The sequence below is a fragment of the Zalophus californianus genome, chromosome 2, assembly GCF_009762305.2.
Source record: "Zalophus californianus isolate mZalCal1 chromosome 2, mZalCal1.pri.v2, whole genome shotgun sequence".
Taxonomy (NCBI): domain Eukaryota; kingdom Metazoa; phylum Chordata; class Mammalia; order Carnivora; family Otariidae; genus Zalophus; species Zalophus californianus.
The window spans coordinates 60889130-60910134 of NC_045596.1; the positions used below are offsets into that span (position 1 = coordinate 60889130).

Below are 21005 nucleotides of genomic sequence, written 5' to 3' on the forward strand. Positions count from 1 at the left end.
CATATATTGTATGATTCCATTTACAGAAATGTCCATCTTGCATATGAATGTTCAACTGCCAGAGATGGGTCCAACTCAGAGGTGGTACCTCTTGGCCCCCATTTGTAGAGTGGCCATGTATGCTGAGTTGTTTTTTTTTTTTAATAAAGATTTTATTTATTTATTTGACAGAGAGAGAGACAGTGAGAGAGGGAACACAAGCAGGGGGTGGTGGAAGAGGGAGAAGCAGGCTTCCCGCTGAGCAGGGAGCCCGATGCGGGGCTCAATCCCAGGACCCTGAGACCATGACCTGAGCCGAAGGCAGACACTTAACGACTGAGCTACCCAGGTGCCCCTGTATGCTGAGTTCTTTAATATTATTTTTTGCCTAAAGAAGCCAAGCTCCATTCCCAAATGCCCTTCCTCTCTGGCTCTGAGGAAGCTCCCACACAGAGCGCTGACTCTTCTCCTCTCAGCCTGGGCCAGCCTGGCCTCTCCTCCCCGGCACCAGAGGTCCCAGCACCCCAAAGGGGCTGTAGAGAGTTGGGCAGGTATGTGGGGGGATTACTTATGTTCTGTTTCAAACAAAAAGCATAATCTTACTTTTCTTTACAAAAGCAAAAAGAAAACCAAAAAAGACACAAACCTTTTAACTATTAAAAAATTTCTATAGATTCACAGGCAAATTCATAGAGACAGAAAGTAGGTTAGTGGAAGGGGAGAAATGGAAGTTACTACTGAGTATGTGGTTTTTTTGGGGAGGATGATGAAAATGTTCTAAAATTACACAGTGGTGGTGGTTGCACAACCTTGTGAATATACTAAAAACTGCTGAATTGTGCACTTTAAAATGGTGAAATTTATGATAAGTGAATTATAGCTTAATAACAAAAAATAAGAAAGCATATGTCCAAGGCCAGGACACTATTATATATTAGCTGCAACAGAAGAAAGTGGTATTAATATAGTCCCATTTTCAAGTAAGCTTTCTCCAGCTGTACATTCTCTCCAAGTTACACTTCTTTTTTTTTTTTTTTAAGATTTTATTTACTCATTAGACAGAACGAGCACAAGCAGGGAGCAGCAGAGGGAGAGGGAGAAGCAGACTCCCCGCTGAGCAGAGAGCCCGATGTGGGACTCAATCCCAAGACCCTGGGATCATGACCTGAGCCGAAGGCAGATGCTTAACTGACTGAGCCACCCAGGTGCCCCACCAAGTTACACTTCTTAAGGGTACATGCCGACAACCTATATCCTTACAAATTCTTTATCTGAAGATAGAGCTTTTTGATTTCTGGGAAATAGCATGGGTACTAGTTCCTCTATAATAATAAAGTAATAAGAGCTAACAATTATTGAGTATTTATAATATTCCTGGTACTGCTCTAAAATTGTAGTATGGATTATCTCATGAAATCCTCATCACCATCACATAAGATAGCGTGGTAGACAGAATAATGGCCCTCCAAATATGTCCACGTTCTAGTCCCCAGAACCTGTGAATCTGTTGTCTAATATAGCAAGAGGGACTTTGCGGATGTGATTAAGTTAAGAATCTTGAGATGGGGACATTATCCTGGATTACCTGGGTGGATCCAAGGTAATCACAAAGGTTCTTTACAAAGAGAGGCAGGAGGGGCCAGGTCAGAGTAGTAACTGTGATGACAAGCAGAGGTCAGCTGGAGAGACTGAGAGTGAAGATGTTTCCCTGTTGGACTTGACAGTGGAGGAAGGGCTGCAAGCCAAAGAAATGAAGCCTGCTTCTAGAAGCTGTAGAAGTCAAGGAGGGGGATTTCCTCTTCAAGCCTCCAGAAGAAACACAGCCCTGACCACACCCTGCTTTTAGGACTATTGACATCTGGAACTGTAAGATAATAAATCTGTGTTGTTTTAAGCCCCTAGGTTTATGGCTATTTGTTATAGCAGCAATGGGAAACAAACACAGACAAGCACTCTCTCACCCTCATTCTATTGATGACAAATCTGAAACAAAGTGAAGTTAAATAACTTGCCCAGATCACTCAACCAGCAAATGGTGGAGCTAGGACTGAACCCCACACTCCATGGGCTGATGTGCTGACCGGGCTGTGGTACTCAGTCATCTATTAGCGAGCACTTACTGAATGCCTACCATGTGTCTAGCACTGGAAATCAGTGAACAAAACTATGGCCTTCGTGGTGCGTCCATTCTAATACTATTATTATAATTGTTTTCATTCTTTTAAATGCTTATTATGTGACAGGCACTTGGTAGATAAGCTAAGAAGAAGACAATAACCAAAGACTGTTCTATTTCCATTGCTTTAAGCTATCTTTGGAGGTTTGTCACAGATAGCTTTTTGCGTATTAACACAGATGCATTCTGGTGATGCACAGGACTTGTGTTCTGCTTTATTTTGGAAAAAATAAATAAATAAAATACTTTTTCTTCTGATTATAGAAGTAATACATTTTTTCTGATTATAAAAGTAACAAAATCTCATTAGAAAATACAGAATGATGTATAAAAAAAGTACCCAGGGGCGCCTGGGTGGCTCAGTCGGTTATGCGTCTGCCTTCAGCTCAGGTCATGAGGGATCGAGCACCGCATCAGGCTCCCTGCTCGGTGGGAGTGTGCTTCTCCCTCTGCCTGCAAACCCCCACCCTCCACTCGTGCTCTCTCTCTTTATAATTAAATAAAATCTAAAATCTATTTTTTTAAAAGTGCCCGTTATTCATCATTCTCTCTTTTTTTTTTAAGATTTTATTTATTTATTTTAGAGACAGAGAATGAGAGATAGAGAGCATGAGAGGGAAGAGGGTCAGAGGGAGAAGCAGACTCCCTGCTGAGCAGGGAGCCTGATGTGGGACTCGATCCAGGGACTCCAGGATGATGACCTGAGCCGAAGGCAGTCACTTAACCAACTGAGCCACCCAGGCGCCCTATTCATTATTCTCTTAACCATGGGAACTTTGGTCTGTTTCTTTTCAGTGTCTTTTCTATACAAGATTTGTTTATTGAACTAAGATAAATTATATATGTGTAATATATATACACATAATTTTTATACACATATGTAATTGTGCATATATAGATATATTTATACACACACACACAATTTTTTACTTAACATATTTCCCATGTTACCAAAAGTTCTTCACAGGTGTAATTTAATGACTCTACAACATTATGTAGAAATAATTAATTATTCTCTTATTATTGGATATTTAATTTTGAATTTTTTTTGCTACTACAAATAATGCTGTATGAATATCTTTATGCCTAAAAGCGTTGTCAGTACTTTTGTTTTCTACACAGACCCATCAAAGTAAAATCACTAGAGAAAAGGACACCAACATGTTTAAGCCTTTTGATACATATTATCAAGTTGCTCAAGGTTGTCCAGCCGGAAAGTGGTGGAAATAGCAGGGTAAATCAGTTTACATTCCCCAAGTTACTTTTGTTAAGCTCTGCTAATTAGATGAACCAAAAAAGTAAAAGTTTTCTTATCTCTTTTTGCATTTCTATATTCCCGGAATTTGAACCCTTTTCTCATATCATTCAGCTCTTTGCCTTAAAAAACATTCATACCCTTTGTGAATTCTCTTCTCATGTGTTTTGCCTACTTTGGTTCTTCGTTCTGTCACTTAACATTATTTCGCCAACTATGTCAGTATATCAACTTGGTCCACATACATAATGGTCATGTCGTGTTCCCCACATGAAGCTTCATGTGACTTTAAGATATGACAAAGAACTCTTTAGGAGCAGCAATGTGAATACTACACCAACTTAGAGAAAATTCAAATACTCTTCGTAAAAAATGCTGAACCACCAATTTTAAAAATGAATGGATGCTATTTCCTAAAGTCCTCTACTTAACTCAGACATGGGTTAAGCAAAGTAGAGAAGCATTTAAATGTTTCACAGTAATTCGCAAAGGGTTCTTCCCAGCCGTTTTCCACCCAAGAGTCAGACGTTGCATGTGCATGCTTCCCTGTCTCTTGCTAGAACCTCCTTGACAACAAGCAGGAATCAAGAGGTCTTACGTCATGATGGCAGGGATGTGTGCGGGATACAAGGAACATATTACTGCAGGAGATGGAGAGGTGCCCTGAGCTAGGACTACCACAGTCCTGCCACTACTGTAACCTAAGCATGATCCCCACCCCCGCCCCCGAAGGACAGGCTGGACTGGCTGATCTCTCAAAGATGCTTTCCGGCAACTATGATTTTATACACCCAAGAACCCACATCCAGTGGGAGGGGCTGGCACTCTAACACCAAGGAGAACAGAGGCGCCCTAAAATCACAGGGTAAAAATATGCTGATTGGCCCTGCAAGATGCAAATGTGAGCATCTGATATTTAACCAGGTCCCTTCTCAGAAGTTCTGTGCCGATATTCTACATTCACTCATCCTGTTCATTCTCACACCCTGTCCCTCCCCATTAATTGTTTGGCTGTTTCATCATTAGAGTCTTTGAAGGAAAAGTGCTCAATGGCATTCACCAAGATTTCTCTCTTCGTCATGTGTCGTGGAGCAGGTGGGGCAGGCATGCAAGCCTGGTGCATCCGAGGGGAATGCTCGCACAAGATCACCAGGATTCAGGAAAGATTTTCGGCCAGGCTCGGACAGGGGCAGAGGAGTGGGTGCCGAGGGAGGTGTGCCCCCTGCACAGCCTGTCCCGGTCTTTGAATGAATGGCGGCTCAAGTGTGAACTTTTGTGCTGTTGCTAAAGAATCAGTATTTGACCAGAGCAGATGACAAACTGACCAGAAACACTGCCTTTTAACCAACAACACCACAGGTAGTTTATTTGGGTCCCAGATGGAAAGATATACCAGTCATTCATATGAATTCAGGGTACTCTCTGGAGCCAGTCATGGGGGGAAAGAATAGCGGCTCCTGAAATGCATACTGAGATTTATAGTTTGCAAAGCACTTTTATGGACTTCTCAGCCTTGCAAAACAGCTTTGGAAGCATGGATACGCTCAGCCTCAAGTCACACATGATGAAACCGAGGTTCAGAAACAGCCCCACAGTTATCAAGTGAAAAAGTCAGAACGTAAATCCAGGGCCTCTGTTTCCAGGTCTTATGCTCTATTCCTGGCTTGTGGGAAATCCACTCAACATACTAATCTAACTAAGCAATGGCACAGGGCTTTTTACTAGTGGGGCCCTGTGGAGATACAGTGGTGTCTGCAAGGAGTGGTAAAGGGCAAGGACAGAGAAAGGAAGAAAGAAGTAAATAAATACATAAAACAACACATTCTTGCCTTGGGAAAGCAAAAATGCCAATTTCTTAACCAGTCCATAAATGTGGGTTACATTTTAAAAAGATATAAAAGGATCTTAGTTATAAGTCTGATGAAGTCAATGATGTCAAAACAAAAAAAGCAGGCTATACAATGGAAGTTACCTGAAAAATACTGAGGTCTTAGGAACAGGATCTACTTGGCAGGTGGATGGAAGCCACCGGGACCCAAAGGGCCTTACGGAAAACTTTGCTGGGAACCTGGGTGGCTCAGTCAGCTAAGTGTCTGATTCTTTTTTTTTTTTTTTTTTTTTTTTAAAGATTTTATTTATTTATTTGAGAGAGAGAGAATGAGAGATAGCACGAGAGGGAAGAGGGTCAGAGGGAGAAGCAGACTCCCTGCTGAGCAGGGAGCCCGATGTGGGACTCGATCCCGGGACTCCAGGATCATGACCTGAGCCGAAGGCAGTCGCTTAACCAACTGAGCCACCCAGGCGCCCTAAGTGTCTGATTCTTAATTTTGGCTCAGGTCATGATCAAGGAGTCGTGAGATCTGAGCCCTGAGTCGGGCTCTGTGCTGGGCGTGGAGCCTGCTTGAGATTCTCTCTCCCTCTCCCTCTGCCCCTCCCCCCTCTAAAAATATACATTATATAGTATAATAAATATAATTCTTTAAAAAAAGCTTTATTGTCTTTATCTCAGAAGTTCTCCTGAAATTTTTTCGAGACGGGAGGTCTAGTCACAGTTTAACAAGAAATCAGTGCTTCCTCTGGTCTTGTGGAACCTGGGCTCCAATCAGATGGGATCTTCTGGGGAACATCTATCAAGTCTACTCCCCCAGAGTGAAGGATTCAGGGTCAGCCCAGCCCTATTCCTAGGACCCCCTACCTCTTACATATATCATGTTAAAAACTTTTTTACTATTTTGTCTGGATGGTGTCCAAGTTTTGTATACCCTCGAAGGCACAAATGTATACCATTTGCCACAGACACAGAGGAACATGCTAGGAGATGACAGGGTAAGGGTGAGATTCTTGAGGAGTGACAACCAGAGAATAACTACAAACTTAAAGATGAAGAAATTCATCACAATCTCAGACTCCACCTTTCATCTAACACTTAACTTTTGAGTTTTTGTCATTACCCACATCTCACTATCCATTTTACACAGGTTTTTGTTTTTTATTTTTGTTGGTTTTTTTGGTGGGGGAAGACGGACTTTTAAAATTCCTTTTAACTTTAATGCATTTGAAACTCAGGCAGCAATAACATTTGCTTTGAATAATAATTACTCGAAGGCTGAAATTTTTTTATTTCAAGCCAAAGTGAATAACATCTGCAAGGAACCACACAAAATTCCACTTACTAGCATAAGAAATCACAGATGAGCGACACAGAGTTTCAAATCAACCAGTCTCTTTCGTGAATGACATGTGTGAAAATGTAACGTGTAGCTACCACCCTTAATGGATTACATGTTCCTATTTAGTTTCTCATTTGTCTCTATCAGGCTGATGTGTGGGTTCAGTGGAGACTTGATGACACTTTCAAAGATCACACCCGATTAATGGCACAGTCACACTCTGTATTTTTCATAGCTGCTCTCATTCAAAGTCAGTGCTAGTAGCATGTTGAAATTGTGGGAGAAGGATTTTTTTTTTTCTAAAAACTAAAACACTTTCTTATTTTTCACAAGCTCTACAAGACATCTAGAATTCCAGGCAATTTTGGTCTCCTTCTGGAAGAAACCCGAAGTGAAGAGAAATCTGGCTTGGAGCGCACCCCCCGCCCCCATCAGCTGAATAAAGAGGTTCTGAAAAGAAAAGTCAACTTACCCCATAGTACAGGCCAAAATAGGGAGAGATCTCTGGCTTGAAAATGTTGATGAGGGACAAGATCTCATCTTTGTAGCCCCAGAGTAGTTCGTCCACGGTGTGGGTCACAAAGAGCGTCTGCTGATAGGCCTTCAACAGGGCCTCGATGAGCTTCCGGAGGAAGCGGACCTGGGCCCATTCCATGGCAGTCTGAGAAGGACAGGCAAGTTCAGATAGAATCCCTGCCCCACTCTCCTACTGCCCCTTTGGCAAAGAGGCTTAAAAGTAAATGTTAAGACTGAATAGCTGCAAAATCAGCCAGAAAGATCCTCCCTGGATGCGTGTGCAAGAACAAGACTCTTCAGTTGTTGTCCTTTCTCAGTATTATATATTGTAAGTTTGAGCTTAGCATTCCCATCTGCAGCTAGCTCTTGAGTTCTCTCCACACTGCCAGGGGAACGAGAAAAACTCTTGTAAATACACTGGCATCTTTAGCCACAAGGTGGCGCCACTGTCCCTGTGATCCAAGCCAGACGCTGGCCCCTCACTTTAAACCCTGCTGGCATAGGCAGCAGGACAAGGTCAAATCTAGGATCTAGTAATTTCTAAGTCCTGGGTCCACCACCACTGAGTGTCCAGCTCATGTGTCGTCATGGAATGGGAGCCTCAGAGGGGATTGCTGTAGGTGAATAGGAAAGTTTTCTGGGTCTCCGGCATCTTTCTTAGATGGGATTGTCATAACTGAGCCCAGTGAAATCCTGCTAGGCTGTAATCAGCACCCAGTCTCTGCTACTTATTAAGGGGGGGAAAGTCAGTATATATTTGGAGAATTAAAAAATCTAAGGTTGAAATCTAAACTAAGAAGTGGTATGCAAATTCTGTTGCTGGGACCTTCTGAACCAAAACAAGGGGCACATAAATCTTTAAAAAATCATTTGCTATCCACCCCCACCCTCTCAAAAAAATCCTCGGGACATACTTATTTGCACAAGAGCTCATCCTGAACACACAGCAAGAAGCTGTGTGTGTGTGTGTGTGTGTGTGTGTGTGTGTGTGTGGCAGGGGGGAAGAATCCTAAAATTTGCATTATGTCACCATTTGAAAAGATCTTATCTTTGAACCATTGAAAACATCTTTGAAAAGATTATGTCACCATTTGAAAAATCTCAGAAAAAAGTCTTAGATGAACTCTAAGGGAGGGAAGTGTAAACATCTATTTCTATTTTTATATACGTATATTTTTAACATAATAACTCCTAAATGTAAAAACGTAATAGCCTTAACTTAGCTTTTTCCTTTCTTCTAAAATCCACAATAATGACACGAAAAATGCCTACTTACCACCGCAGGAATATTTAATGTTCTAATTAAGTCAACTTTAGGGTCTCCAACAGATTGATTTCGTTCAAAAACATAGGCCTCTTTCCTAACAGCAGATATTGTCGTTCCATTATCTCCAAACTGAATATCTGCTTTGTTTCTGAGTTCCCTAAAAGAAAGAAAAGGATTGTTTGAAATTGGTACCACTTTAAAAAAGCAATACTTGACCTTTCTTTTAGCGTCAAAGTTATTTCCAATACGACATTCCACTATAAGCATTAATGAGAGAGCCTACAGATGCCGACCTCCTAAACACCGGAGACTAAAGTAGAATGTGGGAAGGAAATAAGGCCTCGGATAGTCTTCTCAAAACACTGTCCTTTTCATTCTTTTCCCCTACAACAGAGGAAACATGATGGCCCAGGGTTATCCTGACCAAGAAATCAAAGCCAATGAACTCTCCGTGTTACAGTTTGCTCCTGAAAAATTTTCAAACTTTTCAGTTCACAGATTCAGTCTGAATTTCAACCTATTTTCCAAAGTCTTTTTATTTCTAATTTGAATTCAGTTGAAAATCCATTGAACAAAATAAATGACCAAGACTTAGTAAATTAGAGGAGTTTGCTCCTGGTTTTGGTAATATAGCTCAGTTTGGTTCAGGTTCATGCCCCCGATGAAGTATCAAGTTCACAGAAAGTGCCTGGAGCCAGGGCCTCATTAGGGTTGGGGGGGCGGGGGGCACTTGCCTTGCGTGCAAAATACCAGAGGTGTCAGAACACTCTGAAATGAAGGTATATCATATTGCAATGTGTTTTTTAAGGTCAAAATTAATGGCGAAAACATTCATGATGAAAAAAATATCAAATTCTAAATAAAAACAGGGCCTGATAGTTGGTTCATCCAATGGTTTACACTAGTGCTGGCCCTGCCTGGTCCATAGTCGATGTTCATTAAATTCCAGTGTCTACTGCTTCTCTCCCTCTGCTCCTTGCCTTGTCTTCTTCCTGTTCTGTCTAGGGATGAGCTGTCTGACCCGGTAGCCACGTGTCTACTACGCCCTTGAACTGTGACTAATCGGAACTGACATGTGTTGTGACGGTAAAAGACACACCAGATTTCAAAAACAGCACAAAAAAAGGAGTGTAAAATATCTCCTTAATTTTTTATGTTGGTTACCTGCTTTTAAATTATACTACTTTAAATACAATAGGTAAAATAAAAATATATTATTCATATTAATTGCACCTGTTTCTTTTTGCTTTGTTTTCAGATGTGGCTATTGGAAAAATCTTAAATTACGTATGTGGTTCACATTATATTTCTATTGGACAGAGCTAATCAATAAGAGTTTATAATTCTGAGAAAGCTACAGAGGCTACCCCCCACCTCCTCCCAGACCTTTCCTGACCACAGCCACACCCCTTAACACCTACGGAGGGGGCTGTCGGTACCATGTCTTTGGCACTAAACTGCTTAGTGACATCATTTAGATTGTGAAGGGATTATCTTAATGCCTCAGGTAGACTGCAGGCAGGCTAACGAAACCTCAATTTCTCGAATTTTAAAATAACAATAGACAAGCAAATAAACAGACGTATATACAGAGATGCATCAAAATGAGTGTCTTTGCTCTTTATCTAAGCACCAAGCTATGCACAATAAATAAATATCGGAGCCTGCATGGCTCCTCAAAGGATTAACCACACAATTTTATCTGATTTCATTTAGTCCTTACAGCAAGGCTATGGCCCATACGGAGGTGAGAGTTTCTGCCCCACTGTGTTACAGAAGGGGACACAGGGCACAGACGGGTGTTAGTAACGGAGTCAGTCCTGGCCTCCCTTAAGAGGTGCTTAATAAATATCTGCAGGGGGGCGCCTGGGTGGCTCAGTTGTTAAGCGTCTGCCTTCGACTCAGGTCATGGTCCCAGGGTCCTGGGATCGAGCCCCGCATCGGGCTCCCTGCTCAGCAGGAAGCCTGCTTCTCCCTCTCCCACTCCCCTTGCTTGTGTTCCCTCTCTCGCTGTCTCTCTCTGTCAAATAAATAAATAAAAATCTTTAAAAAAATTCTATTAAAAATTTAAAAATAAATAAATAACAAATAAATTATCTGCAGGATGAAACCCATGAATGCCTCTAACAAATGCCAAATAGGAGAGAGAGAAAACTTACACACACTTCCAGTTACGAGGAATCAGTACAAAACCTGACAGAGGTTGTATGTAGCGTCAAATGCTCGTGCGGTCGGTCAGCAGTTAGCTGCAGACTCTGGCTGTCCGACGCCCATTCATTTCCTTTTCTGCTCAGAGCCCTGGTCTCCTTCCTCTCCTGCACTGGGCAGTGGTGAGGGACCCAAGCTCGACCAGTTCATTCCCTTGGTTTCTGTTCCTGAGCACAGAGCCTCAAGATGGAAAACCCAGTAGAAAGACGGCTTCCTCTGGCAGGGGTGCATATGGCATGTGAGGACCCGTGCACCCCTGTGACCTGGACCTATAAAGTTGCCCCAGATCCTGCCCCTGTCTTCCCAGCTGCCCCAGCTGCCCCTTGGAGTCTGTAACCCACTTTATGGCCTTCAAATAATTTCCCTTTTTATTTAAATTAGCCAGAGATGGTCTGTCTTGCTTGCCACCGAAGACCCATATATAGAAACCACAACCCGGTCTTTTGATAGATGAGAAGATGGAGATTCGCATAAAGTAGGAGCCCCAGACTCACCAGCAAGTGTCAGGACCAGGTTTGGAATCCTGGTCACCTGACTCCACATCCAAGGTTTTCCTTGACTCTACACATAAGTGAATGCAAAGTGATTTGTTAGAGCTGGAGAAGAGGACCTCAGCCAAGGCTTCTGCCTACAGAGAGGGGCACCCCTCCGCCACTGGCTAGTCCCAGAGCCTCCTGCAGGGAAGGTGAGGGGGACAGCCTTCTCTAGGTGTAGCTCCTTGTATTTGTGGCCCAGGACCCCACAGTGGTCTGGACGGAGCATTAAGGAACTAGAAATAGAAAAAGTGACCCCAGGGTGAACACCAACTTGCGCTCAGAGAAAGCCGAGCCAAGGAGCCAAGAGCTGGGACACCTCCCCCCGCAACCGCCCCGGTGCAGAAGCCCGGGGTTGAACTCTGCCAAGTTTTCAGACTAGTGATGAAAACTGATAACCTCGCTAAGGCTTTTAACATTTTTTTCACTGAACCCAGATGTCACAAACCTAGAGTATGGAATAATTCCAAGCCTGGAGGCTGCTTCATTTATGTTTGTTTATATTTACTGACTCTGAAGATGGCTTTTCAAATTTTTCTTTATTGTTTACCCTGCAAGAACCTAACATTCTAAAGGGAAATTGAGCATGGTGGTTCCAATCACTTTAAGCCCTTGGTAACTTGACTTGGTTTCTCAATAAATTCAAAGGTCAAAGCCAAGGGTTCCCAAACCACAGAAATATTTAATTCCCTTGGCAGGCATGAGGGGACTATGTCAGGTCACTCACAGCTAACCACATGACTTCCTGTAGCCACCAGCCACCCTAAGACATAACTGACATATGGCCTGTGTTCTAACTGAAGGAAGACAGTGCTACTGGCTGTCAGAAGGGGCCTCCCCTCCTCAGAGGCCAAGGGGAGGGATGGTGAGGGGCTCCCTCTTGAAACAGCAACTGATGGAGGAAACCTAGAATGTTTCCCCTCCCAAGCGTCTTAGCAGCTGGCAACTGCAGGGAGGCCACCGGGGAAGGAGAGGGATTTTAATAATAATAATACCAACAAGTCTGGTTACCCAAACCTCCCCCACAGCTCCTCAACAGTAGTCAACCAGAAGCAGGGTGGTCTCCTGGGGAACAGCAGACTGAGAGCAAGAAGTGAGCCATTACTGCTCTACAGATCCAACAACACTAAAGAAACTTCCAGAAAGAGACAGAAGAGTTAAAAAAAAAATGGCAAAGCAAATCTTATGCCTAGACAATTAATTAAGGAACTGTAGTTGAAGTGCCTGGTACTTAGTAGATGCTAATAAATCTTAGTAGATGCTAATAAATCTGATGTTCAAGGCCCCAGGACATCACAGGCTCAGATTATGGCTTACTGTTTTGTTTTATAAAGATTTTATTTATTTCACAGAGAGACAAAGAGCACAAGCAGGGGGGAGCGGCAGAGGGAGAGAGAGAAGTGGAGCCTGATGCAGGGCTCGATCCCAGGACCCTGGGATCATGACCTGAGCTGAAGGCAGACACTTAACTGACTGAGCCACCCAGGTGCCCCTGGCTTACTTTTTCAATCACAGTGATGGCCCTAGACATTAATAAAAGGTTGAGTTATACACCATGAACTACTTAATTAGGCAGGAAAATACAAGACTGATTTTAGAGCTATTTCATTTAAAATTATTTTTGGTTAAAACAGTTATTACTTTTTTTTTTTAAAGATTTTATTTATTTGACAGAGCGAGAGACAGCGAGAGAGGGAACACAAGCAGGGGGAGTGGGAGAGGGAGAAGCAGGCTTCCCGCCGAGCAGGGAGCCCGATGCGGGGCTCAGTCCCAGGACCCTGGGACCATGACTTGAGCCGAAGGCAGACGCTTAACGACTGAGCCACCCAGGTGCCCAACAGTTATTACTTTTTAAAACAAACAAGTTTTTAAACTCCTGAATGATTAAATAAAATCTTACCATCACAGAAGGCAACCAATAGCCTGAGATAAGGAAACCAAAAGAAATTAATTAGCTGGAAAATTAACATCTATGCAATATCTAATTCCTCAGAGCTGCTGGATAAATTAGCTACATGTAGGACTGTCATATAATCCTCATTTTTCAGCCATTCAGGCTCTCCACCCAGCCACTGCTGTCTGCTGAGAACTACTGTCAGAAGTCACGAGCATGCTGGGTGGAGCACGGGTGCTGACTGCCAGGCTGTGCGTTCGACCCTGGCTTCCTCAGTTACTAGCTCTGTGACTCAGAAGTTACTCCTTGATTCTGTGCCTCAGTTTCCTCACCTCTAAAATGGACATAATAAGATGCCTTCTTTGTAGGGTTGTTGTGAGCATTAAATCCACATGGGCTTGTAATTCAGTTAGAATACTGCCTGGCACATACTAAGTGTTTAGGAAGCATTAGTTACTAATACCACGTGCAAGCGGGTTTGTGCAAAGCTCTCAAGATGGAGAGATGTAAAGATCTGGTTCCTGTTTGCAAGAACTCCACAGTACGGCATAGGAGGACTGCCGTTCCAACACCATTTCACATGTGGAAAGTGCTCTGATGCTGACTCAAGGCGCTAGCCGGATACCCAAAGGAGGGAGGGATGGCCACTGGAATGGGAGTCCTGAGGTTGGCATCGTGCAGGAGCGGGTTCTGGGAGGGGGAGGCTTCTCCCAGGTGGGAGAGGGGAGGGGCTTCCAAACAGAGGCAGAGAGAGCACAGCATGAACCGTAGGATGGGTTTCCTAAATGGAGTTGGGAGAAAACTGTGGTCCCATGGAGGAGGACGCACTACAGAGGGGCTTCAGGAAGAGCAGCCTGCAGCTCCGGGCCAGGTGGGCTGAAGAGCCATGTCGGAGAAGTGAAGTCACAGAGTGGACGGGACTGCCAAGGAAGAAAGGGCAGAGCAAAGGAAGCGGCCCAAAGGCAGGGTGCTGTAGGGCTTCAGAACGAACTGCCTCCGGATGTGCCACTTGGGCATGTTGATTATTTTGCGCTGAAAAAAATCACGGCCCAAACCACTGAGGAAGAAATTTTGGCCTCATGCTAACTGCCTTAAAGAATTTAGATAGAGAACCTGCTCCAGGGAGAGAGCCATCACCACAAATTCACATTAGAATATGAACTAGGCGGGTGCCTGGGTGGCTCAGTTGGTTAAGCGACTGCCTTCGGCTCAGGTCATGATCCTGGAGTCTTGGGATCGAGTCCCGCGTCGGGCTCCCTGCTCAGCGGGGAGTCTGCCTCTCCCTCTGACCTTCTTCCCTCTCATGCTCTCTCTCTACCATTCTCTCTCTCTCTCAATAAATAAATAAAAGTCTTAAAAAAGAAAAAAGAATATGAACTAGGCATGGTAGACAGGGAGACATCTAGCAAGGTCTCTGACCAAAGTCCTTTATTGGCCTTGTAAACATTCAACCAAAAATTTACTCTTCTTCATCTTCCCGCGGATTGCTTTCCTTCCTTTTGAAGCCCCAGACTCCCATCCTCTTCTCCTTAGTTCAGGATGACATATACACCCTCACTTTGCCTGACTGTCTTTGGAATCTCATGCTTACATGGGTTTCTTGTGGGTAATTAAATTTGATTTTCTCCTGTTAATCTTTGTCTCATGTCAATTTAATTCTTAGACCAGCTAGAAGAACCCTGAAGGGCAGAAGAGTATTTTCCATTCCCAACAGTGCTGAGTAGTACCTGTATTTAACTTTCTGTTACCACTGCCCTGTCAACCAAGAGAAAGACTGAAAAACCTACAGCCCAAAGCAGAATACTGAGAAAAAGCTGGGGATGGGGGACAGTCAGCAGGGAGAACACCACCTGCATTTGTTGGGGGTGTGCAAGAAACAGTTTCCTTCCTGAAGATGGAAATGGTCCCCCATCCTTGAATCGTTACCCCGACCCAACTATCTCCTGCAGGTAAGTCAGCCAGGGCTGCCATGTACATTTAAAACTCACAAGTACCTGGTCACCACCTTTTGTACAAGATAAGAAAGGGGGGCAGGAGGGATCGTTTTCTATTTTTCTTACTTTCAAGCAGTTAAAAGATTTAAAAAAAAAAACTAATTTATCTAAAGCCACTTCCGTTTCTATCCTGAGAAAAAAATGTGATATCAGAGAAGAGTTTGAGTAAGGGTTAGAGAAAGAGATAAGTATTCTCTCTCTTTTTTTTTAAATATTTTATTTATTTATTCATGAGAGACAGAGAGAGAGAGAGAGAGAGAAGCAGAGGGAGAAGCAGGCTCCCAAGGAGCAGGGAGCCCGATGCGGGACTCGATCTCAGGACCCTGGGATCATGACCTGAGCCGAAGGCAGACGCTTAACCATCTGAGCCACCCAGGCGCCCGAGATAAGTATTCTCTTATAATGAAACAATAACCATGGCATTTCTAAATTTTCTATCATCTCTTTGACATTAAAAAAAAATGTATACAGCTCGTCTTGGAGATGAGTAAATGATCAAAGGGCTTTAATAGGGCAGAATTCAAAAGTTTAAACAAAGTTCCTACCTTTCCTAAATTGTAAGGAGATAATTGGATCCCTGAGAAATTAAATGTAAAACAACAGAACTACAAGAAAATAGACTTGCATATCAAACCTTTGAAGGGAATAGGACTTTTAAAGCTCAGAAATGGGGAGAATGGTCATTCCATGTGGTAATCAAAGAATGAAAGGAGAGCTGACCAAGAAGAAGGGAATGGTTAAGCAAAGTGTTGTAATACATTCACTCTAGCTCCTTAAGATTATCAACATTAAAATGCATTTGTATAAAGACTGAACCCAAGATGTTGAGTTAACAAATGCTTGATGGTTCTACCCTACGGAAACTCCGGTTAACTGGATTGATTCAGGAGTTTGTTTTGCAGAAGTTGACTCATTACCAGTAAGAGTAGCCGAGACTGTCTGGAACAAATGGGGAAGAATTTCTGTAGTTGGGCAGAAAGGACCAACAGTGAATGAAAGTAACCTCTGTGATGACACACCCTGAGATCTGCCTCTCCCCTGCATATCATGCTTCCACTGCCATTTAATGAACACGGAGCCCAGGAAGGGACATGATTCCTGAATGCACACACATGCTCAGAAAAGGAGGACACCTCCTTTCTCCCTACATCCAGTCAGCATATTCCATTCAACGTATATACCCGACATTCTGACCCCTTATCCTTAAACACATGCAACCCAAACCCTTTGGGGAGGCAGATTTGAGGCCTCCCCTCCCCTTGTCTCTTCTTTTGGATGCCTCTCCAATAAACCCTCTCCTTGCTGCACATTCCCGGTCTGGGTGACCAGCTTTCCTGCGTGCTGGGCATATGAACTTGGGTTCGGTTACATGACAAAGACATAAGATGGGGAAATACCTACAATGTAATATTAAATGAACAGAATAGACATATTATGTATATACATGCATATCATATGTAGATATATAGTATGATAACCACGTAAAAGTCAAACTCACCCACGGAAAAATGGCTGAGAAGATACCCACTAAAATATTAGCATTGGTTATCTCTGAGACACTGTAATCATGGATAGTAGCAGTTTGCCGTATTCTCCTTTACTCTATTTTCAAGTTTATCTTTACTGCTTATATATGTTATTTTTATAATGTGAAACCCAGTAAAACAACCCTCATTCAAAATAGTCAGGAGGCCAGAAGGGGGAGCTCTTACACCTTACCAACTCATCCTCAGTTGCAGACTGCAACCAAAACAATTTCTCCTTGCCGGGAACAAGCTCAGCCAATAAGAAACCATCACCACCCTGAATTCTCATTTTTCCAACAGCCCCGCCCAACTTCCTCCTTTTCTCTACAAAGTAACGTTCTTCTCTTTTGATCTTCAGACTTGCCTTTGGTTTGCTATGGCTTGCAGGTCCGGAAATTGTAATTCCTCTGCTATTCCTGAATAAACCCATTTTGCTGGTAAAATAATGGCTCTTTTATTTTTAAGGTCAACAATATAAGACACAGTTTATACTTTTAAAGGTAATGCTACATATGACATTGTATATATTGATTATTTCATAATCTAATACTACTTAATGGTCAATGAATAGTAAAAATACTCTTAAGAGATATTTATCCCTGACGTCTTTTCCTTTACTATCAAAACAGTAATATGAGCCTAAGAAAGAAATTTATCCAAACCGCAAAACTAAGAAACTCAAATGGGAGATATTTTAACGGGGTACTGTAAATTTTGCAAGTATGTCTTAGAAATATGAGAGTTAGTTGAAAGAGCCCTTGGACAAACTGATTTTTCTTTTTAATTCTTGATATGTTAAATAGTAGGGAAAAAAGAAAAAGAAATCTGACAAAATGAAAAAAAGATCTCCAGAAGCTTGCAGAAGCCAGAGCACATCATAAATTGGATACACATTTTAGGCAAATATGTCAGTAAGCGACAAGATCATGAGGCCAATTAGCTTTGTGCTAACAGGCCCGGTCCAGGGCTGCTCAACCCACAGCTTTATACAAATGTAAATAACGCACGACATTCCTTAAACCAGACTGACTGGTTTGTATCTAAGGGTGGAACTGCCATCATCTTTTTCCAAAAACATTAATACACTGAACTTGCCAGTATGTGAAAGTTTGGGGGAACGTGCCACTGTAAATTGTATGTCCAATTAATCAGGGCATGTCCTTTCCCCCTTCTCAAAAATTTCCCACCAGCAAGACCAATCCACACTGACCAGTGGGAGGCCAGCATGCCTTCCCCTTCCTTTGCCCCAGGCCCTTGTGGACCCAATCAAGTCAGCTGACTCAGTTGGGAGGGAACCCATGGAACTATCTAGCACTGGGGCAGGAGTTACTGGAATGTTCTGTCTCTCTTGCCTAAACAATAGCATAATTAAATCACGAGTGGTAGAAATCAGATCCACTAGATGACTGCAAAAGGCTCACTGGAAGGGCCACAAGTGTTGCTAAAAAGCCATGTTGTTCTGCAAATTCCAGCTCACAACCCACTCAACCCTGCCAGGAAGGCTCTGCAGTTTGCACTGTGCACGTGAGCGTCTGTTCCTAAACAAAGGCATTCATTTTCAAGACCCTATTCCTCTTTCTTGAACCTATCCTTGGCTCCTGGGCTTCCCTGATTAAGTCCTGTGGTTCCAGCTGAGCTACCTGTGTTCTGCGGATTTCCACAATTTCTCCTCTTGTGTCCCTATGGATTTAAACCACGGCTGAGGATGTTTCATTCACTTGTTTCACAAATATTCACCGGCCACTGGATAGTCCAGTACGAAAGACTTCGTTTCTGCCCCTCCTTGAGCTTTCAGTACACTGGGAAGAAAGACAGATATGTAACCAATTGTTAAAATGCATTTAGTCAGTTTGTAACAGACACACATACCAGGGAGAGCTCATCCAAAGTCAGGGAAAGTTTCAGGAAGAGGCACCATTTGAGCTGAGAGAGGCAGTGGTGAGTTCATTCTTTTATTTTTTTATTTTTTAAGATTTTATTTATTTATTTGACAGAGAGAGAGAGAGAGAGCACAAGCAGGGGGGAGCGGCAGGTAGAGGGAGAAGCAGGCTCCCCACTGAGCAAGGAGCCCAATGCGAGACTCAATCCCAGGACCCTGGGATCATGACCTGAGCTGAACACAGACACTCAACCCACAGAGCCACCCAGGCATCCTGGTGAGTTCATTCTTGACTGAGGGAACAGCTCGAAATGGCAGAGCACTGTCCGGGGACCAAACAACCAACTGGAATACAGTTAGAACTGTGCTGTCCAACATGGTAGCCACCAGCCCCATGTGGCTGTATTATACACTCGAAACTTGGCTAGTCCAAAATTAGATGTGTTATGGATTTGAAAGACTTAGTATTTTATATAAAAAAAAAAAGGATGTGAAGCATTTCATTAATAATTCTGGATATTGATTACATGTTGAAAGGACACTGTTTGGGATACTTATTGGGGTAAATAAAATACTAAAATTAATTTCACCTTTTTAAAATGTGACTCCTAGAACATTTTCAACTAACATATGTGGCTTAGAGTTAATTTCTATTGGATAGCTCTGGTCAGAGTATAAAAGCCTAGGTTGAGAGTGCCAAAAAATTAAATTAAAATTAAAATAAAACAAAGAAGCTAGACATAGAAAAGGAGCCAGATTGCTCATGCCTGGAACATCACACAGGAAGAGTCTCTAGGGCCCTGAGCAGGGAAGGGAAGGAAATGGCAGATTTCCCTTTGGGAAATCATCTTTGGCAGTGGAACGGAAGAAAAACCAGGGCAGGGAGAAAAACCAGAGGAAGGAAATATGAAGCAATCAGTGAGTGACCAACCTGCCTTCCAAACGCCTGGATCTGCTCTCAGGACCCTTCATCTATGCCATTGGCCATTGGCCCCCATAGCAGTCTGGTCAAGTCTATGGACCCTTTCTCAGATAAATGTTTTTACATACGGAGACTAAAATACTCAGGATTACAAAGGAAGCCAATTACTGAAATACAGGTATCATTTTAAAAATCTGTGATATGGTAATATACACACTTCTTTATTGACACTTTAAATAAGATGCAGCTGTAAGTCTAACAGTTACTGTAATTTTGAGACATTTCTGAAAATGAACGATATCTTGAGCAACATCTATCATGAGACACAACAATATCTGTGTTTCCACGGGTGATGAAGCCACGGGTATTGCTTACATCACTGCAGTTTGTTGCCTACATTTATACTCAAAGGACATTCTAAATTTTAGTGAATGGTTATTGAAGATAAATTATCATTTTTTTCCCCACCTAAGTCACAGACCACCTTGGATTCTATCCATGGGCCTTAGGGATCTGTGGACCCAGGGTTAAGAACCCCTAGCAAGATGTTCTGGGGCTTTTGTCAGGAGTAAGTCTTGGTCCCTCTAAAACGGGAACATGGAGGGAGTTTGGTTAACAGTCAGACACTGCTTTACTTCTAGGATTTATTTATTTTTTATTTTTATTTTTTTAAGATTTTATTTATTTGAGAGAGAGAGAATGAGAGATAGGGAGCCCGAGAGGGAAGAGGGTCAGAGGGAGAAGCAGACTCCCTGCTGAGCAGGGAGCCCGACAGGGGCCTCGATCCCGGGACTCCAGGATCATGACCTGAGCCGAAGGCAGTCGCTTAACCAACTGAGCCACCCAGGCGCCCTACTTCTAGGATTTATTTATCCCCGTGACCACACCTACAATAGCACATTAAGCCGGCGGACACAATGGCCTGGAAGACATTTTAATGGAATATTAGTTTTTTTCTGGGTTATGATTACAACGCATCTCTTTTTCTCAAAAGAGGATAATGACCATAGGAACAGGTCCAGGAGACTCCGAGGGCAAATTGTTTTCCTTAGTTCTCAGGTGAGTTCATTCTTACGTGGAGGCAGTCTCCCCCCACCCAAAAAATTTTAGTGAAAAAACAAACAGCAAAAAAACAAATACTGTATGGTTCCGTTCATACAAGGTATCTAAGACAGTCCAATTCATAGAAACAAAGTAGAATGGTGGTTACTAGGAGCTAGGGGGCAAGGGGAGGGGAGTTATTTAATGGTTACAGAGTGTCTGTTTTGTAAGATGAAAGAGTTCTAGAGATTTGTTGCACAACAATGTAAAAACATACTTAACAGTACTGAACTGTACACTTAAAAATGGTTACGCATTTTATATTGCTTTCTTTTAATCTCAATAGAAAATGGTTAAAATTGCAAAACAAAAAAGCAGATAAACAGGACATTCAGATCCTAATTTTAGTTCAACTTCTAAATACCCCTTAGCAGGCTAGCCACAAACACAGATCTGCTCTACCCTGCACATAGTTTCTGTAGGCATTAAACCCATACAAAACTTTGCTTTTAAAAATAAAGACCCAAGTATTTATTTAAAATTCCTTTATATGACAACAAAGTTCATCTTTACAAATCTGGATATTGGTTTATATAGACTAAAACAATCCGCTAAGACAAATAATAATATCAAACACTCAATTAG

At 42.6% G+C, this 21005-nt stretch overlaps 1 protein-coding gene and 1 long non-coding RNA gene across 4 annotated transcripts in view; one reads left to right on the forward strand and one right to left on the reverse strand.

Annotated features, from left to right (window-relative positions):
- Positions 1 to 21005, forward strand: part of LOC113924177 — a 66768-nt gene that overhangs the window by 40018 nt on the left and 5745 nt on the right. The window lies entirely within an intron of this gene.
- SCARB2 (scavenger receptor class B member 2) overlaps positions 1 to 21005 on the reverse strand; it is a 77544-nt gene that overhangs the window by 33691 nt on the left and 22848 nt on the right. For 2 of the 3 annotated variants that reach the window (XM_027597539.2, XM_027597540.2), the window contains exons 3-4: positions 8373 to 8520; positions 7053 to 7241 (exon numbers count right to left, since the gene is read on the reverse strand). In XM_027597539.2, coding sequence (XP_027453340.1) covers positions 7053 to 7241; positions 8373 to 8520 — 337 coding nt within the window. Of the gene's footprint in view, positions 1 to 7052; positions 7242 to 8372; positions 8521 to 18158; positions 18289 to 21005 lie in introns of those variants that run through there. The other variant, XM_027597541.1, reaches the window with a different exon arrangement.